Genomic DNA, 22524 nt, shown 5'->3' with positions numbered 1-22524 from the left:
AAAAAGGAAAAGTAATGTTTATGTCTCCTTTTCCCAAACAGGAATGATGCTGTTTTCGGTTTTTAATATTTTTCAGCCCTGAAAAATTACACAGTTAATCATATCCTAATCTTATTAATAATGAAGAAATGTCATTTCAGCAAACAAATGATCCCAGATACGATCTCAAAGTCGATATTAACCACACCAGTTTACGTAAAAATGTCAAATTTAGAGCAGAAGTGTGAATTATGGACATTTTTCATGCATTGAGATCCTAATAACCATCAGACATGTGGGCTGTTGATAAATATGGCACACACATTACACACACTGATATGATAATGATAAATGCATCTAATTCCTGCACATTTGAAAAAGTTCCTTAAAGTATCTTTTTTCCTAATCAGTTGATTCTGTTAAGTGTACATATTCTGGGTCATTTTAAATAAACATATGTGGCCTGTAAATGCATTTAGAATTTATTTTTAAATACAGTAAAGAAAAAAAGAAAAATCCCCAGTGAGTAATGCAATAGAAGAATCATTTTTGATTTCCCAAAGAACTTTTCGTTCTGTGAAGAACATTTTAATAATCAGAAGATCCACAATAAAGTACTTGCAATGGAAAGGTTCCATTTGTCTTAAAGGTTCTCCATGAATCCAATAAAGAATTTTTATTTTTCGTTATTTTTTGTTTCACACATTTATTTTCTTCCATTTTAGGAGATATATACAAGCCAAAGTTGATACTTGAATTATATCTGAGAATGTGAATCTCCTGAGAAATAAAAGTGTCATTTCTGATCAGTCGGCCTACCTGTTGCGTCCTCGTACACCACCGTCACGGCTTTCCACTTGTAGAACTGCACGATGTCCAGCACAGCACGGCTGATGGAGGCGTAGTCTGGGTACAGGTTGATGTAGAAGCTGTCTTTGTTGTCCACAGACGGGTGTTTCCAGCGGGTCTGGATGTGAGGAACCTCCAGCGCGTTACAGATGGACTGGACCGCACTCACTGAAGAACTGTGGGACGGGCCGAACACTGCGGCCACACCGAGAGCCAGCTGATCACAGGCTGACATCAAGACCAACAGAACATCAGTGACTTCATTGACACACTGTTAAAATCATCCCCCTAATTCAACTTAAAATCTTAAGTTCAGTTGCTGCCTTAAATGTTTAAGTATGATCAAATTGGCTGTACAAGTCATTTCAACTCATTTAAAAAAAAAAATCTTGCCTACACTCTTGAAAATAAAGGTTCCACAAGGGTTCCCCAAACCATTTTCTTCTAAGAGTGTGTTCACACTTGTCAGGTTTGGTTTGATTAAAACGAACCCTGGTGTGATTGCTCTATTAGTGCGGTTCATTTGAATAAGTGCCATTCGAACCCTGCTGCACACCAAACAAGCGGACTGAGATCACTGAAAAGATGGGTTTCGGTCCACTTCCAAACGAACTCTGGTGCGGTTTGACTGAAATATGAACACAACACGGACCAAAGACATCTAAACAAACCAAAAACAGTATGTGATGTCACAAGATGCAACCCTAAAAAAGGACAGAATGCTCAAGCATACCTGTTTTTCTCGTCATAGTCTTGATGTTGCCCATCACAAGCAACATTTGGTACAGGCATCAGAACCGGCGTCATCTCGCAGCAGATCTTTGTTTGTGCGTCTAACAGAGGGATTTCTGCAGCTGTTTTGACTCCTTAACACATTTCATAAGCTCTTCACAAGTTCTCATCTCCATCACATGCCATCATATGTACATGTAACCCTTCATGTTCGAACCGCCTGCTCGGGACTCGAACCCGGGTCCACCGGCATGAGAGTCGGGCACTCTAACAAGGAGGCTAAAGAGCACCTCTTGAGATCAGGGGAGTGAGGTTTACGCACAGCTCTTACCGGCCTACGTCCGTTACACTCACCCCTTAAACCTCACTCCCATCTGGGTCACAGCACCACTGTAGCCCCTCCGCCCACTCTAAGCCGGCATGGGAGTCGGGCGCTCTAACAAGGAGACTAATGACTGCAGCCTCTAGCATCAGTCGATGTTAAAAAAGACAGTGTGAACGCAAAGTGAACCAGGGCTAAAAGTATTATTTTCTTTTTTTGGTCCAGATCAAAAGAACCAAGAGAACTGAAGTACAAGTGTGAACACACCATAAGTGTGAAGGACGTTTTATAATCTAAAGAACCTTTTTTCCACTATAAAGAACAGTTTGTGTTTTGAAAAGATTCCATGGATTTTAAAGGTTCTTCATGGAATCATCGATGCCAATAAAGAATCTTCACTTTTAAGAGTGTAGTTGAATCTTGTACAACTTAAAGTTAACTTAGAGTTAAAGTCATGGAAAAACATTTGCTGCCATAACTTATCGATCATATCATTTTTATAGTGTATATTTAAATGCAATTATATAAAATAAACTGCTAATAGGTACACTGAAAAAAAAATTGGTGTCGAAACAATTTTTACTCTGAAATTTCTAGTAAATTTCATGACAACACTAGTGTTATTTTAGTTTTATTAGAGTTACTTAAACTTATTTCAGATTATTGCCAGGCAACATCTCTAATTTTCATTTATTTTAAGTTTTTCAAATATTATTTATATTAATTTATTTCAGCTTTATTTTAATTAACAGATGTGTTTCTAATAGTTTTAGTTAATGATAATAACCCTGATTAACACTGAATTAAATGTGAAATTTTGAAGTAGAAAAACTTTAGTATTTTCTTTTAAAACATACTCCAATAATCTTTTGTTTTATTTACGATTTGGCAAAATCTTATTTTAAAGTGTATACTGTATACAGTGTATATAATCAGGATTGGTATTAAGCGCTTTTTACTATCATTCCTGTAGCTCAAATAGTAAAGCATGGTGCTTGCAACACCCAAGTCATGGGTTCAATCCCCAGGGAATGCATGAACTGATCTGCTTCTTTGGATAAAAGTGTCTGCCAAATGTGTAAATGTAAGTATCAAACCTCGTCTGGAGGCCTCGAAGCTGTCGAACAGGTTGATTCTCTGGATGTCATAGGTGAGGGTGGTGTTGGGCATTAAAGTCCTGTTTCTGTTAATGTTGGTTACAGCGAATTTGAAGGCTAGTTCCTCCACGCTAATCGGTTCATTCTCAAGTGTCTCGAAAATCCCACCTGCACAGACAGAAAAAGGAAACATAGTTTCGTCAAAAAAGACTTTAGTAATCTCAAATCTCAGCTCAGAAGACTTTCTTTGACTTTTCAGTCATGCTTCAGTCATGAAAAGATGTTTCTCCTAAAATTGAAACATAGAAACCAATAAGAAAATGCAATCAAATTTTCACCTAAGAAAACATGTATGTGTACAGTGAAGGTTAAAATGCTGCCACTGAAACAATTATTACCCTAAGATACAATCCATCCTGATTGTCTCATAATCTCTGTTGTTTGCTCAAGCTGCGGCAGCACAAAACGGTTTATGAATTTTCAGGTCATGACGTCTCTAATCCTTAAACGACCTTTAATCTACATGACAACTACAGGCAGAATATGACAAAACAAATAATAAATACAAAATCTGCTTTAGTGCAGAGCATGCACGCATATCTGTACTGGAGCACAAGTTCAAATTATTATGAGTCAAACCTCTGAGAAAACACATATAGTGTGGTGATAAATGCACAACATAGAAGCACTGCTGACTATATGCATTTAGAGACATTTGATACACTTAAAAATAAAGGATTGGGCTAGTTTTGGGCTAGTTTTAGTAGCAGTTGGGCAGGTTTTGTTGTAAAAACCTGGCAACCCGGCCTAAAGTGACACAAAACATGACCAAATGGTGAAAACAGCTGTTAACTACTGGATAAAATGGGATTCTAGTGGTACAGTTTGTGTTTAGTTAGTAGTTTTATTGGATTACGATGAGTAAAACTTTATTGTTTAATATGTATGATATTTGATTAAAATAGTTCTTTAAATCAGAATTATTCTTGTTTTGTTAACCTTTGTCGTCCCCCACGAATCACATCAAATCAGCATGTCGTTTTTCAGTCTCCTTTTTTATAAATGACAACTCGAGAACAATCAGCCCTCAGACGCCAGCGATTGGCTGCGAACACCTCGAAAAACAACTTCAACAGGATTTTTTGGAGAGATTGTGTGATTGATGTTGTAAGAGAAGAGAGGTAAAGAACGAGAGGGCAAGGCCTCCCCTCTGGGCTCTGATTGTGAATGACCTTTTTCTTCCACTGGCGCTGTGACACCTTTCACACTGAGAGACCCTTGTGTGGGTGAAACACGCGCTCAAATCCAGCCCTATAAACCCCAGGGTTAATTACGGCTAGCAAACCACACCACGCAGGAGCTGCTCTGTTCTCTGGGAATATTTCATTCTCACAGGAGGGATAAAAATACAGACTTTCTCATCGGTAAACTCAAGGTAATGACATTTCACTGTGGCTGTTCAAGCAGAACCACTTACAGGCTTATGTGAAAAGGGCATGAAAATCAAATAAGTTCTAAAGCTTCAGATGTTCAAATCATTCCTGTGGAACCACTCAAATTCATTTCATTGGTCTTGACAACTTCATCAGCTGCCATGTTTGACATGCTTATGCTTATGATATGCTGCATAAACTAACTGCATTATTTATTTTGTAAAGCATGCATTTTGTAAAAAAAAAACAAACAAAAAACAAACAAACAAACAAACAAAAAAAACAGACAGCTGAACATCTTTGTATATCAAACATACTTATAACATTTGGCAGATGCTATTTACACTAAGTAAAAATAGCAGTAGCCTACTTTCTCTGCAATAGGCTAAGTGTAAATAGTAGTTAGATGCTATCTATACTTATAAATAGTGCCAGATACTATTTGCACCTCATTGTTGTTGTACATTAAACAGTATGCAATAATAACATAGTGTAACCGATAAACACCTTATTATTAAATACAGGTTTGACACTTTATTTCCACTTTTCGAATATTTTCTTCAATTTTATTGAAAATAAATGCCTTTCCGATCTGATATTTTATGGGAAAAGAGCGAGTTCGGCAAAAGGTGGATTCAAACTCGGCTCGATTTGCGTCAAAACTTTTTGCCACGCCCCTTATCCCAACACTATTGCTTCTGTTGACAGTCCAGCATCTTCCATAATCCAGACGTCAGTGGGCGGAGTTAGAATAAATAGCCTCTGCCAACAAGGCTGACTATTTGCACTTAGTGTAAATAGACACTCCGATAAAGATTTGTAGTGCGCATCTCATCCAATAATCGCAAATAGCTCTATGCTTTGTTACTTCCAAAAAGAAATAAAGTCTCAGCTTTCAAATTCTGTCAATTTTATCATGAAATTCAAACAATAAATGTCATCTCAATAAATTCTCTGTATAGTTTGCAATATTATTAAGGGGGAGTTTTTTTTCTCCATAAGAAAAATCAAACTATCGGTGTTGGCATCGGCCGATATCATTCTGAATAATCGGCTATCAGTATTGGCTGAGAAATTTAGCTGCAGACCTGGCAACCCTGGCTTGAACTACGGGTGATTCATTGGGTCAAAAAGAGCCTGCTTTATGTAGCTGTTTTTAACTGTTAATGGTTTATTGTCGCGTTAATTTGCCCTAAATTCAACACAACACGTTTTTCCGCACCTTTTTGATTGACAGCATATAATCGGCCCTGATTATCGTCTGTTTTTAAACAATCGGCCGATGGCCGATAGTGAAAATAATAGCTTTTATCGGTTATAGCGATTATTGGCCGATACATTAGTGCATCTCCATATATAATGCCTATTAGAGTAGCATCATTAGCTTTGCAACATGCTATTGGCAAAAATGGGGATGCACCGATATGAAAATGTTTGCCAATACCGATTATTCTTTATATTTGAAAGCCGATAACCGATATATCGGCCGATAAATCCAAATAAATTTTTTATATACATTTTTAAAAGACCTGATTACAAACACAAAAGTCTCAGCATGAAAAGCCATGTCCCAAGCACACAATTATAATGTTCTCTTTATAATATTATGTAGTCTATATGACAGACTTGCGCTGTATATTGTACTTAACTGTATTTTCCTTTTTGAAGTGATTTCAATCATATTTCAAGCAATTCAAAACCTATAATAGTGCACAGTGTGCATCTGAAGTGTCTCATCTGAAGGAAATAATCCATTATTTATCAGCTTTAATATATCGGCCAAATTTTCTTATCGGGTCGATAACAATAACATTAAAAATAAACATATGTCAGCCGATACCGATATAATGGCCGATATATTGTGCCTCTCTAGCCAAAATATTGAAATAAATTAAGGAGTGCTGTTTGTATGACATATAGAGTTTCTCCCTATTTAAGGTGTTTCAAATAAGTCACTTATGATGTTCTATTTCATTTAGGATGCTTCCATAGAAAGTCAGCTGCCTATGTACAGTATACAGCACTATAGGTTGTTGAACAGAGCCATAAAGTGCATGACAGACATTTAGCTCATGTTGAATATATGACATTTAAGATATTTGGTATAGGGTTAGAAATGCATAAACACCTCTAGGAGACCTTAATAGTAGGAAAATACTTGACAGCAATCAAAAACTCTCTTATTCATTCTTCTCAACCAGATTGTGTTAGAATATTAATGAAGAGCAGCTCTGCAACTACAACATTCTTTATTTATTTAATTAAATGCCATTTCTATTTCAGACTTTAAAAAGAGCTGTTTCTCTCTCAGGCAGCGAGGAAGTCAACCATGACGGGGTCCTGATCTGCTTGTTGCCGGGTTACTGGTTAAGGCACCTGGTTTTCACAGCTGTGTGTAAAGTCATGTCTTCAGAAACAAATGCACTGCCTCACACGGGCCAACAAACACAAGGGGTTTGAAAAAATTGCTTTTTTTTTTCTTTGCATTTCTGAGCTCGGACATACTGTACATACAATTATATATGAAAATAGAAAACATTCAGTAACATAGTGTACCTTTATACTTTACAGTACAAACCATTTGAAACCACGAGGACAACCTAAAGTGGACACTTTTATCTTTCAAATAAAAAAGGCAAAATTGAAGCCAATGCACATTTACTATCAAAACAGCTCTTGCATCAGGAGTTAAGAAAGAAATCAAACCATTACAGGCTTATTTACACTGCAGAAGCTCTCAACAAACTCAAAGTCACCTTGAGCACATGCTAATCCACGTCTGTAAACACACTGCATGCACCATTTTGAGATTAACTACCTAACACCGTCATGAACAGCAAATCCGCAGGTAAAGTACCTCAAAGTGACCAGTTTCCACAAGCCACCGCACGTAAACCTCTCTGATTTGGTGTACCAGCGTGGAGCCGCTGTTGACATGAGCTTCCTGCTGACGCTCTGAATAATCAGAGAAACCCCACCGAACACCTGACGATCAACCTGGAGTCATCAGTCAAGCTCAAACACTTCTGGAATCGCTCTGGATCTGCTAAATGTTTTAAATTTAAATTAACATCTTTTTTAATTGTATTATATATTATATATATATATATATATATATATATATTACATTTTTTATTTGTTTTATTTTTAATATTTCCTGTAAAACAAGTCTTTCCCTTCTCAAACTCTCCTGTTCATTGTTTATATCTGGTAATACTCAAAAGTGTATTTGCATTGGTAGCATTTCGTTTCCCAGCAGATAACCAGAGGTGTAAAGAGTACCAGGAAACCATACTTGAGTAAAAGTACAGATATCTGACCGTGAAAATGACTCCATTACAAGTTACAAGTCACCAATTCCAATACGACTTGAATAAGTCTTAAGAGTATCTGATTTTAACAGTACTTAAAGGGATAGTTCACCCAAAAATGAAAATTCTGTCATCATTTACTCAATCTCATGTTGTTCCAAACCTGTATGAGTTTCTTTCTTCTGTTGAACACAAAAGAAGATATTTTGAAGAATGTTGGTAACCAGACAGTTGACGATAGCCACCTATAGCAGTCAATGGCTAGCGTCATCTGTCCCGTTACCAACATTCTTCAAAATATCTTCTTTTGTGTTCAACAGAAGAAAGAAACTCATTATTTTCAGCATTTTACTTGTACTGTATGTAGGCTCAATGATGCACTAGTCCTTGACACCTAAGAGAGATGATGCCAGTGAAAAATAAGAAACAGTTGATTTGTGAGGAGAGCAATCATTTTTATTTTCTAAAAACAAAATAAAACTGAACACCTCAAAATTGCAATAAATCAATGCTGTCACAACAGCCTCTTAAACGCCTACAAACGCTCAAGTCTCAGTTAAGCTCAAATGCACAAAAAGGGCAACAAAACAAATATCCTTCAAAAAGTTCTTTTCAGATACATAAAATAATGTTAAGTAAAATTAAATAGTCAAAGCCTACTTGCACTGGACTGGTTTCGGCCTTATCAACGGTCCTCATCTCATATATGAAACACCTGTGATTCAAAACTAACTGCTAATGCACTTGCATTCGTGTAAAGTATCCTTGTTGACAGGTTTGGGTGAGTAAGAGCAAAACGCACAGGATATATTACCTTCAGTGCAAATTACCTTCAGTGCCCTGTAGATGGCGATACTGCTTCTTTTGTAGCAGAAATAAACTGCCGCAGAAAAAGTTAGGTGCCATGCAAAATGTAAGAAGTAACTGCATTACTCATCACAGATGTATTCAAGTAAAAAGTACATACTTATTCAAAAATGTAGTCAAGTAGAGAGTAAAAGTTTCTAATGTCTTTGATTCTTAGTAAAGTACAGTAACTAATTACATTTACTTAAATACTTTACACCACTGCAGATAATTTTGTGAATTGGATTGTAATCACTTAGGATCTGCTAAATTAAATTAAGTTAAATTAAATTAAATATTCTCATTATATTTATTTTTAATTGTTTTATTCATTTTTATGATAATATATATTTTTTAATTTTTCACTTTAAAGGATTAGTTCACTTTCAAATAAAAATTTCCTGATTATTTACTCACCCTCATGTCATCCAAGATGTCCATGTCCTTCATTCTTCAGTCGAAAAGAAATTAAGGATTTTGATGAAAACATTCCAGGATTTTTCTCCTTATAGTGGACTTCAACGGACCCCAAACGGTTCAAGGTCAAAATTGCAGTTTCAGTGCAGCTTCAAAGGGCTTTAAATGATACCAGACAAGGGTCTTATACCAGATAAGGGTCTTATCTAGTGAAACGATCGGTCATTTTCCAAAAAAATAAAATAAAAATGTATATGCTTTATAAACACAAATGATCGTCTTGCAAGTGCTTCCGCCAGACCGCCTTCTGTATTCTTCAAAAAGCTTACGCTGTATGTCCTACACCTTCCCTATTCAACTTACAGAAAGAACGTGGCGCAGTTTTTTTTTGTAGAAAATGACCGATCGTTTCACTAGATAAGACCTTATTCCTCGTCTGGTATCATTTAAAGCCCTTTGAAGCTGCACTGAAACTCTAATTTTGACCTTGAATTGTTTGGGGTCTATTGAAGACCACTATACGGAGAAAAATCCTGGAATATTTTCATCAAAAACCTCAATTTCTTTTCGACTGAAGAAAGAAGGACATGGACATCTTGGATGACATGGGGGTGAGTAAATTATCAGGACATTTTTATTTGAAAGTGAACTAATCCTTTAATTACATTTATTTTTCAGTTTCATTTTTAATCCTTCCAGTAAAACAACTCTCCTATTCATTGCTTATAACTGTATTTGCACTGGTGATGCAATTTCCCAGATAACTTTCTTAATTGCATGCTTCTCAGTTCCACTACAATCTTATATGCAGTGTTGAGGAAAGTCACTTTTAAATGTAATGTGCTGCAATATTGCGTTAATCCCGAAAAAGAAACTAATTCCATTACTTAGTTACTTTTTATGTAAAGTAATGCGCCACATTACTTTTGCGTTACTTTTTCTCAGCTGGGCTGGACTTGCTTCTTTGGTTTTTAATAACAACAACAACAAAAAAGTTATATTTTTGGCAAACATAAAGGCCCTTTCACACCAAGGCTGTGTTTAACTCCACTTTTAGACATATACTCGCAAACTTCTCTAAGCACTTTTTTCCCGCTGCCATTTTGAAGTGCATTCAACTTCGTCAAGTGGGCGAGGGAAGTTTACGCTCAACCTCTCGATTTTGACAAAGGGAGTGAGTCTACTCAACATGTACATTTTAGGCAGACGTGACGTCACAGCAGCTCAATTTGCCCCCACCCCACACAACTCTAGTGTATGATATTGTATGAGTTATTTTGACATTTAACTGCATTTAATACTTGTAGCTACCTTTAGATGACTGTTATAGTTTATTGTATATTGTTATCATTTTTGTTTGTGTAATTTTTTATATTTTCTCCAACAGCCCAAGCATACATACAGGCCTATAGAATGGTGCGTAAAACAAATTCATGAGGAAAAAGTTTCATTTTAGCACATTTTAAGGGTTCTGCCAGTAGTTGGCACTCATACAACGTAAGCAATGACGTACATCAGAGTGAACGAGACAGAGGGAAGTTAGCGAGGGAAGGGCATAAAAAAATTGCACACCAAGCTGACGCCGATGAACTAATGGCGACGAAAGCAAACTGCTCACGTCGGCAGCGTCTGGGTCCAAAGTTGCCCTGACACACCAGACCGACGCTCGACAGCCAACGGCCAAGTAGCACGTCCGTTCTGCGCCTGCGTAAGATGAAATGCCTTTCCGTACCAGCAGGTGGCAGTAGCTGAACAGCCAATCAGAATGATCAGATCGGCTCTGACGCCGATTCAACGTGGAATCGGCCAAAAAATAAGCCAACGAGGACCAACTTCAGCCAAAGGTGCGGAACACACTGAGAAAACTTAGTCGGCCAACAAACCAAAACTTCCAGACGGCCGACCATCGGCTTGGTGTTTTCCTGCCTTTAAACGCAGCCCATGAGTGCAAATCAAAAAGGAAATGCAAATTTACGCCTGTACAGTAGAGGGCACAGCTCAAACAAACCTTTCAGCTGTGCTGATATTGTGGATCACAGAAGAATAAAATGCAGGAGAAGTTCAACACTCTTACTTCAGCAATAAAACTAAAAAAAGAAACACAAATGTGATGTTTATATAAAATCATTTTTACTTATTAGTATGGTTAGGGTTAGGGTCATCAAAGGTCAGCAGCAAAGAAATTCACTTCCAGTAAAACAAGTCTTTTCTTTGTCAAACTCTCCTGTTCATGTGCAGATCTTATTTATTTACAAAAACAAGATGGAGGTCATCTCAAGGATCTTATTCAAAACCTTATTCTGACATTTGCGTATAGGGCAAATATCACCTCAAAAGCAGCAGAGCATTATGGAAGCGAATTACAGCAATGATGAAAACGTAAGGCTGAGCAGTCAAGCAAGAATCATTGAACATGCCAGATTCCTCTAACATCCTCACCTTCATGTGACTTCCAGCGGAGATGTAGCAGCACAAATGAGGATTGCTTTTCATTAGAGAAGCGTTCCACTATTCTGACCTGCTTTGGCAGAAATGATGTTCGGATTACGCTGGTTTCTATTGAATTTTGCTGTTCTTAAATTCAGAGGGCAGATGCATCTGAGCCTGAATATAGTTTTATCATTCAAACACAGAGCTAACATTTCTAACCTTCAGAAATATACAGTAATACACAATTGGTTGGACCTTCAAGCAGAGAGAAATGGTATGATTGGCTGACCTGTTGTATAATCATCCATTCACAGACTAATTAAACAAACATGCATCTTAGAATCTGGAAACAAACTGGGCACAATTTCAGAAACACTTGATGAACCTTAAACACATCATCGTCATGCATGAAGTTCATTCAGATTTCAACCGGCTTCAGTGTCTACACCTCATATGTCTTCAGCTCTGACATCATTGCAGGGGCTTTTGGGTAATGAGATGCTAATCAAATGAAAGCATCAATCAAACGCGTGACTTTGACAAATTGCACAATTCGCCGTGAAGTGGAATAAATCGGAATTAATTGATTTCAGGCTCGGGGTTTGTAATGTTTGCGTGTCACACAGACAACCTTGGTTTGTCTTTGAGACTGTTGACTCGAAACAAAGTATTGTATTTTACTGACTGACTGAAACTCCATTAAAATATGAAAAATGCACAAATTTTACTTAAAGCTGCATTTTACAAATCAGAAATCTTGTATGTCAAATAATGCTAATGCATCTTCGAATAATTTTACTGATCAGGCAAGCAGTATGTTTCACTCGTTTCATTTGAAACAGCCTCGCAACAGAAGGAGCCTCCGCTTGTGCCCGAAAAAGAGCCCTGTCCCTGTCATCACACAGTGCACACATACCAGAGGCGGAAATTAACTGGGACTTGGGGCAAAAATGGCAGCAAAATGAATAAAAATTCTACTAAAAACCAAGATATTGTGCAAAAAAGTGTCCATATAAGTTCTTGGTTTTAATATTTATAAGCAATATCACACGAGCAAAAGTGCTGTTTTCCCGAATATCGGCACATTTGCAAATGTTATGTTGATTTTATATAACAATTCAATAAACAATAAGTTAATAGGCTTTTAGGTGACTTACTTTTTAGACTCAATATTGTCTGTTTTTCTTCTATTTTGCCAATAAATATAGTTCCAAACAGTAGAGCCATTGCGCGACTCCGAATGTATCGTTCTAATGAATGACTCGACGACTAATGGCCTTTTCAGACAGGACGCAGAAAGCGCTGTGCTGTGCCCTTCAGATACAATGCGATTTGCGCTACGCTGGCCAGAGCTAAGTTAGCGGAGTTTTCAAAACTTTTAGAGGGAGTTCTATACGTCTAGTCATTTGATGCCCCGTTTCTATTGGCCGCACGGGTAATCGTCACAGAGCACAGCGGCGAAAGCTTAAATATTTTGAACTTTGACCACGGCGTGTGCGCGAGCTTGCCAATGGTGCGCTCCGCTGCGTGTGCGCTTTGGCGCAAGCCATTGAAATAAATGGGTTTCAGAGCGCAGTGGTGCCATTGTCTCATCCTGTGTAAAAGGGCCTTAAAGGGATAGTTCACCCAAAAATGAAAATTCTGTCATCATTTACTCCCCCTCAAGTTGTTCCAAACCTGTATAAATTTCTTTGTTCTGTTGAATTTTCATTTTTGGGTGAACTATTCCTTTAACTCAGCCGCTTCTGCTTGTGCCTAAATGAATCAACCGTTTTGAATTAATCATTTGACTGAATGATTCAATGACTAATTTGTTAAGACAATGATTTGCCGCCACCTACTGGTGGTTTTAGTATAATTTCATTTTAGCTGAGGAAATGGGATGAAGATTGAATGCTGTTTTTGTTTTCGGTCTTGATTGTTACAATAGTTCCGATTAAAGAGATAGAATGCGTTTATAAATAGTCTATTATGAGCGAAATATGAGATAATATTGTAAATATAACAGAGATAAAGTAATTGCAGTCGCTTTGCATCATATATATTTATATTTTTTTTTTTCCCCAACTGTTTCTTTGAAACAGGCCTCCGAATTGCAAAGGCTGGCACTGCAGGCAAGATCTGAACATTTCTGATGGCAATATCAGTCCTTCAAACCCACTAGCGCCACCTACAGTTTAAAATCTCACTCACACTACTGGTCAAAAGTTTAGAGTGTTTTTGAAAAAAGTCTGATGTTTAACAAGGCTGCATTTATATAAACAGTAATTATTATGATTTAAAATAACTGTTTTCTATTTTATTATATTTTAAAATGTAATTTATTCCTAGTATCAACTATCATATTAGAATGATTTCTGAAGGATCATGTGACACTGAAGACTGGAGTAATGATGCTGAAAATTCACCTTTAAATCACAGGAATAAATTACATTTTAACATATATTACAATAGAAAACAGTTCTTTTAAAATTGTAAAAATATTTCACAATATTACACAATATGTATTTTTGATCAAATAAATGCAGCCTTGGTGAGCAGAAGAGACTTCTTTTCAAACATAAAAAAATCTTAATTATTCCAAACATTTGACCAGTACTGTAGGTTTCAACTTTTGAATCAAATGGCCTAGAATTCTGAATTTTGGTGAAAGCCATCTTGATCTTCCTCAAATCTGTGTCATACAATCCTGAGACTGTGCCAGTCAGAAGTGATTCAGAGCTGTTGCTGTGAGAGTTGTAGACGTGAGTGTTTCAGAGACGGACCTCACAGCGAAGTGAGCCAACAGCTAAAGGATCGGAGGACAAAGATGCAGTTGTTTCCTCCATTCATTCAACATCCCACTATCCCACATCATCACTGGATCACAGCCAGCGGGGGTGTGTGTGTGTGAGTGAGTGTGTTTGATGTGTGTGAGACTGAGATGTCTCTGTTCTGGGTCCCTTATCTCTAGAACTGGCCAATAAGATGCAGTGTTTTTAGGTTTATACTCTTGTTCTTATTAAAAATACACAGAAAACAGAAAAATTAACAGTCTAACGCAGCTGAATGAAATCACAGCATCTAATTCTTCTGATCATAAACATGATGCTTTCCAAAATGTACTGAATATCACAAAATATTAAATTTAAATATATTAATAATCTAAAATATTTTCATATAAAATTATTAAAATGTGAAGAATTTTTGCTGTTGAAATTAAATTGCGGTTGAAAAAATGAATGCTGTTTTACAGCAATTACTGTATTACAATAATGAGAATTTATTCTAATGAGAATTATTTTTGAAAATAATGAGAATTATTTATTTAAAAAATATTTTGATTTTGTTGTGAAACCCTTATACTTTTCTAGTTTCTAAAACTGTTTGTAGTCTGTTTAAATAAACTTTTCGCAAGTCGTTTTAGATAAAAGCATTTGCTAAATGCATAAATGTAGACCGCCTCTCATAATCAAATTGTTAATAATCTATCTTACTCAATAAAACATATATTTGCTGCTGAGCCTCAGGTCATCCTTGCAGTGTTTTGGCAGGGTTTTTCTGGATATCCGGGAGTCACTGCCCACTCTGAGGGTCTCTGAGCAGAAAGCAGATTAGCCCAGCTTGTTTAACATGCTTAACAGGGACGATTTTCCAGTATTACTTCTAACCCAGCAAAAGCTGAGAGGACTAATTGAAACACCAACCATATGGAGCAGATTAAAGGTTTGCAGAGAAAAAAAGATTAGATTCGACCTCAGACCAGGAAAAATTATAGCGGTGGATTAAGCGCACAAAGAACATTATTAAAGGCTCCAAAGAAACATTATCAGCCACCTCTGGTACAAACCAATCCATAAATCTCAATTGTTATTTAACTAGATAACAACCACACTATGTTGTGAACAATATCACACAATCTTTACAGCAGGGGTTCTCAACTCTGAGTTCGCCCCTACCCTGATGAAACTCTGTAGCTTTCTAGTAATCCTGAAGACCCTGACTGTGACCAAAATCACCCCCATACCCTTAAATAGAGCACTATTTGAGGGGACAGCCATTTGTAGTGGTGTCCGAAACCATAGTTGACGTTATCGAGTGCACTCATTCAATCCCATAATGCACTGCAATAACGAGTGTACAACCGATGTATGCTCAACGGCTAGAGAATATCCATAATGCACTGTAAGAGTTGCTCACCGAATGAATTCCCGCATCTGACCAGAAGATGGCACCCGCAGCTGAATCATCCATCCATTTTCCAAACCACTGGTCCAATGTGGGTACAGCGTAATATCATACAGGTATAAATTCCTTTTTAAATGATTATTAAATTGTTTAATTAAGTTTTATACATGACAGAGTTGAAGATAAATCTTTTCATTAGTATTGGAGCTGCCAGTTTGCTAATTTCAAATGATTATTAAACCAGCAAGCCTTTCCGGCGCACTCAGTGTCCAAATTCACTCACTCGTTTTCATTCACTTCTTCAAGTTAAGTATATTAGTGGACTAATGTAGGGAATAGAGAATAAGGGGGCGATTTTGGTCACAGCTCTTGATTAGCTTGTTCAAGTGAGTTTGATTAGGGTTGGAGCTCAGCTCTGTAAGAAAGTGGATCTCGAAGGCCAGAGTTGAAAACCCCTGCTTTACATTAATTATGCATTACCAAACTTAAGGCATTCATACACTGGACCGCATTATATCAGAAACCTCAATGTTACTGGTCAATAAACACAACAACAGTTCATAAGAAACTGTTAGATAGTAGATTGACCTGCATTTCAGCATTATCTGTCCAGACCCCTGCCCTCTCTCTCTCTTTCTCTCACAAGACATCAGGATTGACAAATCAGGATTAGATGGAATGGACTGGAAATTTCAATGAAAATACTGCAGCATCATCTCATACAAGCACAATTCAAAGAGGTACACAAAATAATGACTCAGTTTGAGAACATTTGAATGATATTCTGTTATCTAGATAGGATATGTTCAAATTGTGCTTATAGAAAATTCTAGAAAAAAAGTGCCAGTGTGATCATGAGACTTAAAGGGGACCTATAATGCCCCTTTTCACAAGATGTAATATAAGTCTCTGGTGTCCCCAGAATGTGTCTGTGAAGTTTCAGCTCAAAATACCCCACAAGTCATTTATTATAGCTTGTCAAATTTGCCCCTATTTGGGTGTGAGCAAAAACACGCCAGTTTTGTGTGTGTCCCTTTAAATGCAAATGAGCTGCTGCTCCTGGCCCGCTTTCCAGAAAGGGGTGGAGATTTAACAGCTTGCGCCTCGGTTGCTCAACAACAACAAAGCTGGAGAATCTCATGCAGCCAAAATGAGGATTGTCAGTAACGGTGTTCAGCCTTACATTGTTCAAACCGGAGTTGACACTGATGGGGAGACTCAGGAAGAAGTTACAACTTTTAGAATAAAACTGGACATTTCTGAATGGTTAGTGGATAAATTTATGTAGTTGTTGTGAAGTTGTTTCAACTCATCGACTAGCATGTGCTCGTTTGTGAAGCAGTCTAGCGTAAAATGACGGCATGACAACAACACTCTACTACAACAACTCTTCCTCTTCTCTAAAGCAGAACAACATGGCCCCACCCTCTTTGTTGTGTGTTCTCGGGGGCAGGGTTTATGTAAATTTTGGGGTTTGTGATGTCACTAACCCGGGAAGACGCTTGTTGTAGTCCCTACCAGCCATTTGTTGTAGTCCTTAAAAAGTGATTTCTATAAAAGAAAATATATTTTCCTTTGCATTGAACTTTGAGCATCGTAAACTTTGTTTATGCTCAAACAGCAACATTACAAACTATCTAAAGTTAAAAAAGTGAAATCATAATCAAGGACCCCTTTTAACACATTCTAATTTTGCTGCATTAGATTCCAAATAGACTTAGTTTTACTATTCTAAAAGAGTGTCAACAACATTCTACATCTTATGCAATTTCCATGATTGACATTTATCACCTCAAGATTGTTAAAAATAATTTTCTAATAAGAAAAATCATATGCAATCATATATGATGACCAAAAGTTAACCAAGTTACTCCAGGCTTTGAAGTTTTCAACAAGAAAAATGTCTGGATGTCATTGCATTTGATAAGAAAATATTAAATCAAATTGCATCTACAGTCATTGTTGCTCAATGACTTTCAATCAGCTGGTGTTTTGATGAGTTTTAGTGGATGTATAAGATCTGGAAGAGCAAAGATATCACTCAAACTATGCCAAAAGCAGATTAGTCAGAACCATCATCATCTTTCCCACGATGTTGTATGTGTGTGAGAGTTGGACATCAATAAAGGCAGATGGAAGGAAAATCGATGTATTTGAATGTTGGCGGAAACTACTGTGGATAGCCAAGAAAACAAATAGAGAAGTACTGATCACATAAAATCAGGGAAATCACTAGACTTAGATTGACTTATTTTGGTCATGATATATGAACAAACTCTCTAGAGAAGTCAGTAATGTTGGGAATGATCAGTGGAATCAGAAGAATGGTGGAGCAAACAACTCACTGGCTCGACACCATCAAAACGGATACCAATATGAACATTAAACAGTTGCAAGAAGCAGCGCTCTACAAGATAGCATAGAAAATGCTTGTGCATAAGGTCACCGAGAGTCAGATACGACTGAATGGATAGATCATTATCATCATCGGTGGATATATGAAGTCTGTTCTCCTCAAAAGCACACAAAGGTGTTGCTATATCCATTGTTTTTATCAAAAATACACTGAAAAAAATTTGGCATAGGATTTACTTCACATCAATTTTCACTCAGAAATTGCTCTTTCACAAATAGTTGCAAAGAAACAAGTAACACACTGAATTAAACATGAACTTTTAAGTAGAAAGTAGAAAATAGCATGTTTCTGAAATATTTTGCTTGCTAAGCGTGCTTGTGCTATATTTCTTGAAAATAAAAGCCACTTTGTTCGATATTTTAATCTAACAGAAATGACTTTCAGACATTTTGAGTGACTTAAGTGTCAAAATACTTTCAAAATATAGGGATAAATAGACCACTTTTATCGCATAGAAGTGATTATTTTATGCATGAGGAGACTGAAAAAGGCAAAATAAACAACAACAACAACAAAAATCATAGTACAGAAATGTTAATTCAACATATTAAAGCACATTAGCTGTTATTAATGAAGGGCTTTCATACTCACCGATTCTCAAGACCTGCTGCGCGCTGAGACTGACCTCTGCCATCAGACACAGCAGGATGAAGCTCACACCTGTCCCCTTCAGCATGGTGCACCTGCAGGAGGAACATTCAACATCCATATCCTTCTTCTTTTTGTATCCATACAGGTGTAATTTCCATCCGAGCAGCATCTTTCCACTCACTCGTACTGGTGGGAATCACCCATCCTCACATCCATAGGTGCTAACTGGGCATCACTTTCCAGAATAAGTCACCGTGAATGAGCATCCCTCCCGCGGTGCTTTCAGGACATAGTGGTGCTGCTGACAGGGACCGAGCGCGCGGAGAACGACTCCCAGTCCGTGCGCGCGGGCTCAATTGAGGGCAAAGTCGACTCTCTGATCCGCAAACATGGATCCGTTGTGAAGATTAACTTCAAATCTGGCAACAGTCGACCTCGACAACGTCTTTGCTCTTTGGTACACCGAGGAAATGATTAAATCTTGTGCCGGCGCTCTGATGGAAACGCACATCTGCCAGCAGATTAAATACCGGTTTATCTGTCACTCGCTGTCTGTGATTTCACCAAACGGGAAGACACCTTATTCAACAGCAGTGTAACCCACTTTTAATATATAAAAAAACCCACTCGCATTATATAAAAATTCAACTAAAACGACCAGGTCAGAACTGAGATAGGCAGCTGTGAGAAGTTTGTGCGTGAAGTAGGCTTGTGGTAGAGATTCGATTCATTCCAATGATTCAAATCTTAAACAAGTTCAATTAAAAAGATTCGATCGGATTTGTCAGTGGTTTATTTCGGAATAGCATACTACTCTTACTATTTCTGCTAAATAAAAATATGGAAGTGCAATTACGGTAGTGTCCTATTCCGAATTCAGCGTGTGTGTTACGGGTGAGTCATTGAATCTTCACTCAACCTATTTTTTTCATTTTTTTTTGGGACCTGAAAACGGACTTTTGAAAAAGGGATTCAAAATGCAAGTTTTTGAAAGCGACACCATTATCATCTACATGTAAACTTAAAAAACGCGAATTTGTAAAAACGGTGATGTCATGCGCATGCGTATTACGTGTTCAGTCTATAGATGCATGTATCTTTGAAAAGTGACATCGCCTGGCAGCAGATTACAGCATTTTTTAGGCGTTTTCGACTAATTAATGATGTTCAATTATTCACTTAATATACTTATTATTAGACTATTTATTAATTAACAGTTCATCAAGTCTAAGAAATCATATAGTATATTATATAGTAAAGTATACGTATTTTAAATTAATATCATTCGTATATACTTAGGATAATCATTAACTAACAGTTTTGGGATTCCCGATTTCGAGGGAGGACCCGATTTGTCATGACACCGGCGGGAAAGTGAAGTCAATGCATACCCTCTATAGAACGTCACATGGTCATCTCGAAATTTATGGCATGAGGGTGAATGCAGCGTGTGCTGCACCCAGATAGCTCACGTGCGTCTGCAAGATGTCTGTTAAGGATCACTTCATATAAAAAGCATCTGCTGTTTACAAACATCTGATAGATTTTGAATCATACAGTCTGAATAAAAAAAAATCTTAAAGACATTTTCTAAACGTCTATTTGACATCTGACAGGAACCGTCCTATAGACGTATTGCAGATGAGCAAACACTCTAAAAAATGTGTCTTCCAGATGTAAACATGCACATCAAATAGACGTCTCCGAGATGTATGTGCTATCAGGGCAGTTTCATGTCGTGTGCTGCTTTAAATGCTCGAGTTCTTTAAAGCAGGATGGATTCTGATTGACTGTCAATGTTTTTATCGTTCATCAGTTGAAAAAAAAAAAGTTTTGGAAGTGATTCCAATTCTCTGGATCTGGTTTAAGAGGTGATTGCAACCCGTATCATTTAGGTCTTTGTGACAGTGGGTTTATACGGCATTAGAGGGATTACAGAGACAGGATCTGGATCACAGATCATTTAGAGAGAGAGGATAGTCTACAGTTCAGCCCCTGTAAACAAAGCCAGATAAAGCATGGCGCTGGTTAATGCATTTTTACAGGATGTTTTACTCTAGAGGTGTTACTTTGACAACACACTTGACTACAAATTGCAATATATTTTTGTTGTCATTGCAGTCTTATAGTAGTTGTGTATATATAGTTGTGTTATAGTGTCAAAGGGAAGAAATCTCTGTAAAATGTTTGCAATACAGCTTACGATTTGCAAAAAAAAAAATAAATAAAATAAAATACGTTTTTAAGTAAGTTATAAGAGTGATAACTACAGTAAATGCTCAGTAAGGCCATCTACTGGTTAATCATCATAATGACAATGGAAGGTGGGGCAAGTTATCACTTTGAAAGTCAGTAACATTCAAAAAAAAAAGTAAAAAAACAGCAGAGACTTGCATGTAATAATTTAAAAATGTATAAGTGGCAATACAAAAAAGTGCATACAGTACAGTATGTTCGTCCCCTGTCAGCTGAAAAGAGATAACTATGGCATATTCACATGACTATCTCTTCAAATATTGTCATATTCTCAGCTCCAGGACAAACTCAGCTGTTTATTTAGAGAATAACACACCGCTTCTTAACTGCCAGCAAATATCATCCCACAGGGCTAAAACCGGTTTGACGTGCTGTATGCTGATTCAGTGTTTGCTGTCCACATGCCTCAATGTGAAACAAAGTTGTTTATGGTGGCTGGATTCGTAACAAACAATCGCAGCTTTGAGTTCACAACTTTACGTGCATCCATTGGCAGTTCTCTATCTGTTAGCATCCACATTCAATGGCAGTTGCTCATCTGCGGGACCCTCTGTATTCTACCTGCATTCTGCCATTTTATCTCATGGGACAAAGAGTTGAAACTCTGGAGCTGCTGGAAAATGATGCCATGACAGTCTGAAACCCTTCCGAATTCTCAGCTGTGATGTTGAATCCATTTCACATTTTAAAAGCCCTACGAAAAAAGGCACTGGCAAAATGTCTACTTTAAAGGATAGTTCACTCAAAAATGAAAATTCTGTCATCATTTACTCACCCTCGTGTTATTCTAAATCTGTATAAGTTTCTTTCTTTTGTTGAACACAAAAGAAGATATTTTGAAGAATGTTGGTAACCACAGTTTCTGGCCACCACTGATTCCATAGTATTTTTTTTTTCCTACTATGGAATTCAGTGGGGTCCATCAACTGTTTAGTTACCTGTATTCTTCAATATATCTTCTTTTGTGTTCAACATAACAAAGAAACTCACAAAGGTTTAGAACAACTTGATGGTAAATAAATGATGACAGAATTTTAATTTTTTGGGTGAACTATCCCTTTAATAAAACTAAATATTTCTGATTTATGTTGCATGCATTGCATATATACACTCTTGCTCTTAGTTTCTCTTTCAAAATGAAAAACGTTTTTTGTAATATTGGCTACAAAATTACAAAACTCACAACTTATGTAATGTTTAATGTGAGATTATATGATATTGATATTACACAGCCCTTAAAGCAGTGGCCTCAGCAGCACACGTTCAAACAGGGCACAAAATAAAGACAAAACAAGATTAAAATAAACAGCTAAAAATCAAGAGTAAGCTGTCGTTCCATTTGCTCCCTCAACAGCTGCCATTTTTATTTAAGATTAAGAACCAGAGTTCTTATGATTTCGGAAAACCTGGATATGAGGGAATTTTAAAAGTGTGATTTTTAGACCTGGAAAAGTCATTGAAATTAATAAAATCTTCAAAAATTCATGGAATATTTTTAAACTATATAATTTTGTCTAGTTATGCCAAGCTCTAAAATATTTTATTGGGTAGAAATTGCTGAGAATTTGCTATTTGTGAAAATAATAATAATAAAAAAATGTAATCATGAACGACTAAAAAAGTAATGTAAATTAAAAGGTAAACACAGATAAAATATGCAGTTTTTGAAACTTCTGGA

General features: G+C 36.9%; 1 protein-coding gene across 3 annotated transcripts in view; it reads right to left on the bottom strand.

Annotated features, from left to right (window-relative positions):
• grik1b (glutamate receptor, ionotropic, kainate 1b) overlaps positions 1 to 19709 on the bottom strand; it is a 41147-nt gene extending 21438 nt beyond the window's left edge. The window contains exons 1-4 of one of the 3 annotated variants that reach the window (XM_051863340.1): positions 18772 to 19709; positions 18591 to 18682; positions 2980 to 3147; positions 799 to 1056 (exon numbers count right to left, since the gene is read on the bottom strand). In XM_051863340.1, coding sequence (XP_051719300.1) covers positions 799 to 1056; positions 2980 to 3147; positions 18591 to 18682; positions 18772 to 18806 — 553 coding nt within the window. In that variant the 5' untranslated portion in view covers positions 18807 to 19709. Of the gene's footprint in view, positions 1 to 798; positions 1057 to 2979; positions 3148 to 7269; positions 7391 to 18590 lie in introns of those variants that run through there. The other 2 variants (XM_051863338.1, XM_051863341.1) reach the window with 2 other exon arrangements.
• Positions 19710 to 22524: the final 2815 nt, after the last annotated feature.

Source organism: Ctenopharyngodon idella, chromosome 15, assembly GCF_019924925.1.
Source record: "Ctenopharyngodon idella isolate HZGC_01 chromosome 15, HZGC01, whole genome shotgun sequence".
NCBI lineage: Eukaryota > Metazoa > Chordata > Actinopteri > Cypriniformes > Xenocyprididae > Ctenopharyngodon > Ctenopharyngodon idella.
Note: the sequence above shows the minus strand (reverse complement) of the source record. Positions and strands in the feature narration are given on the sequence as shown.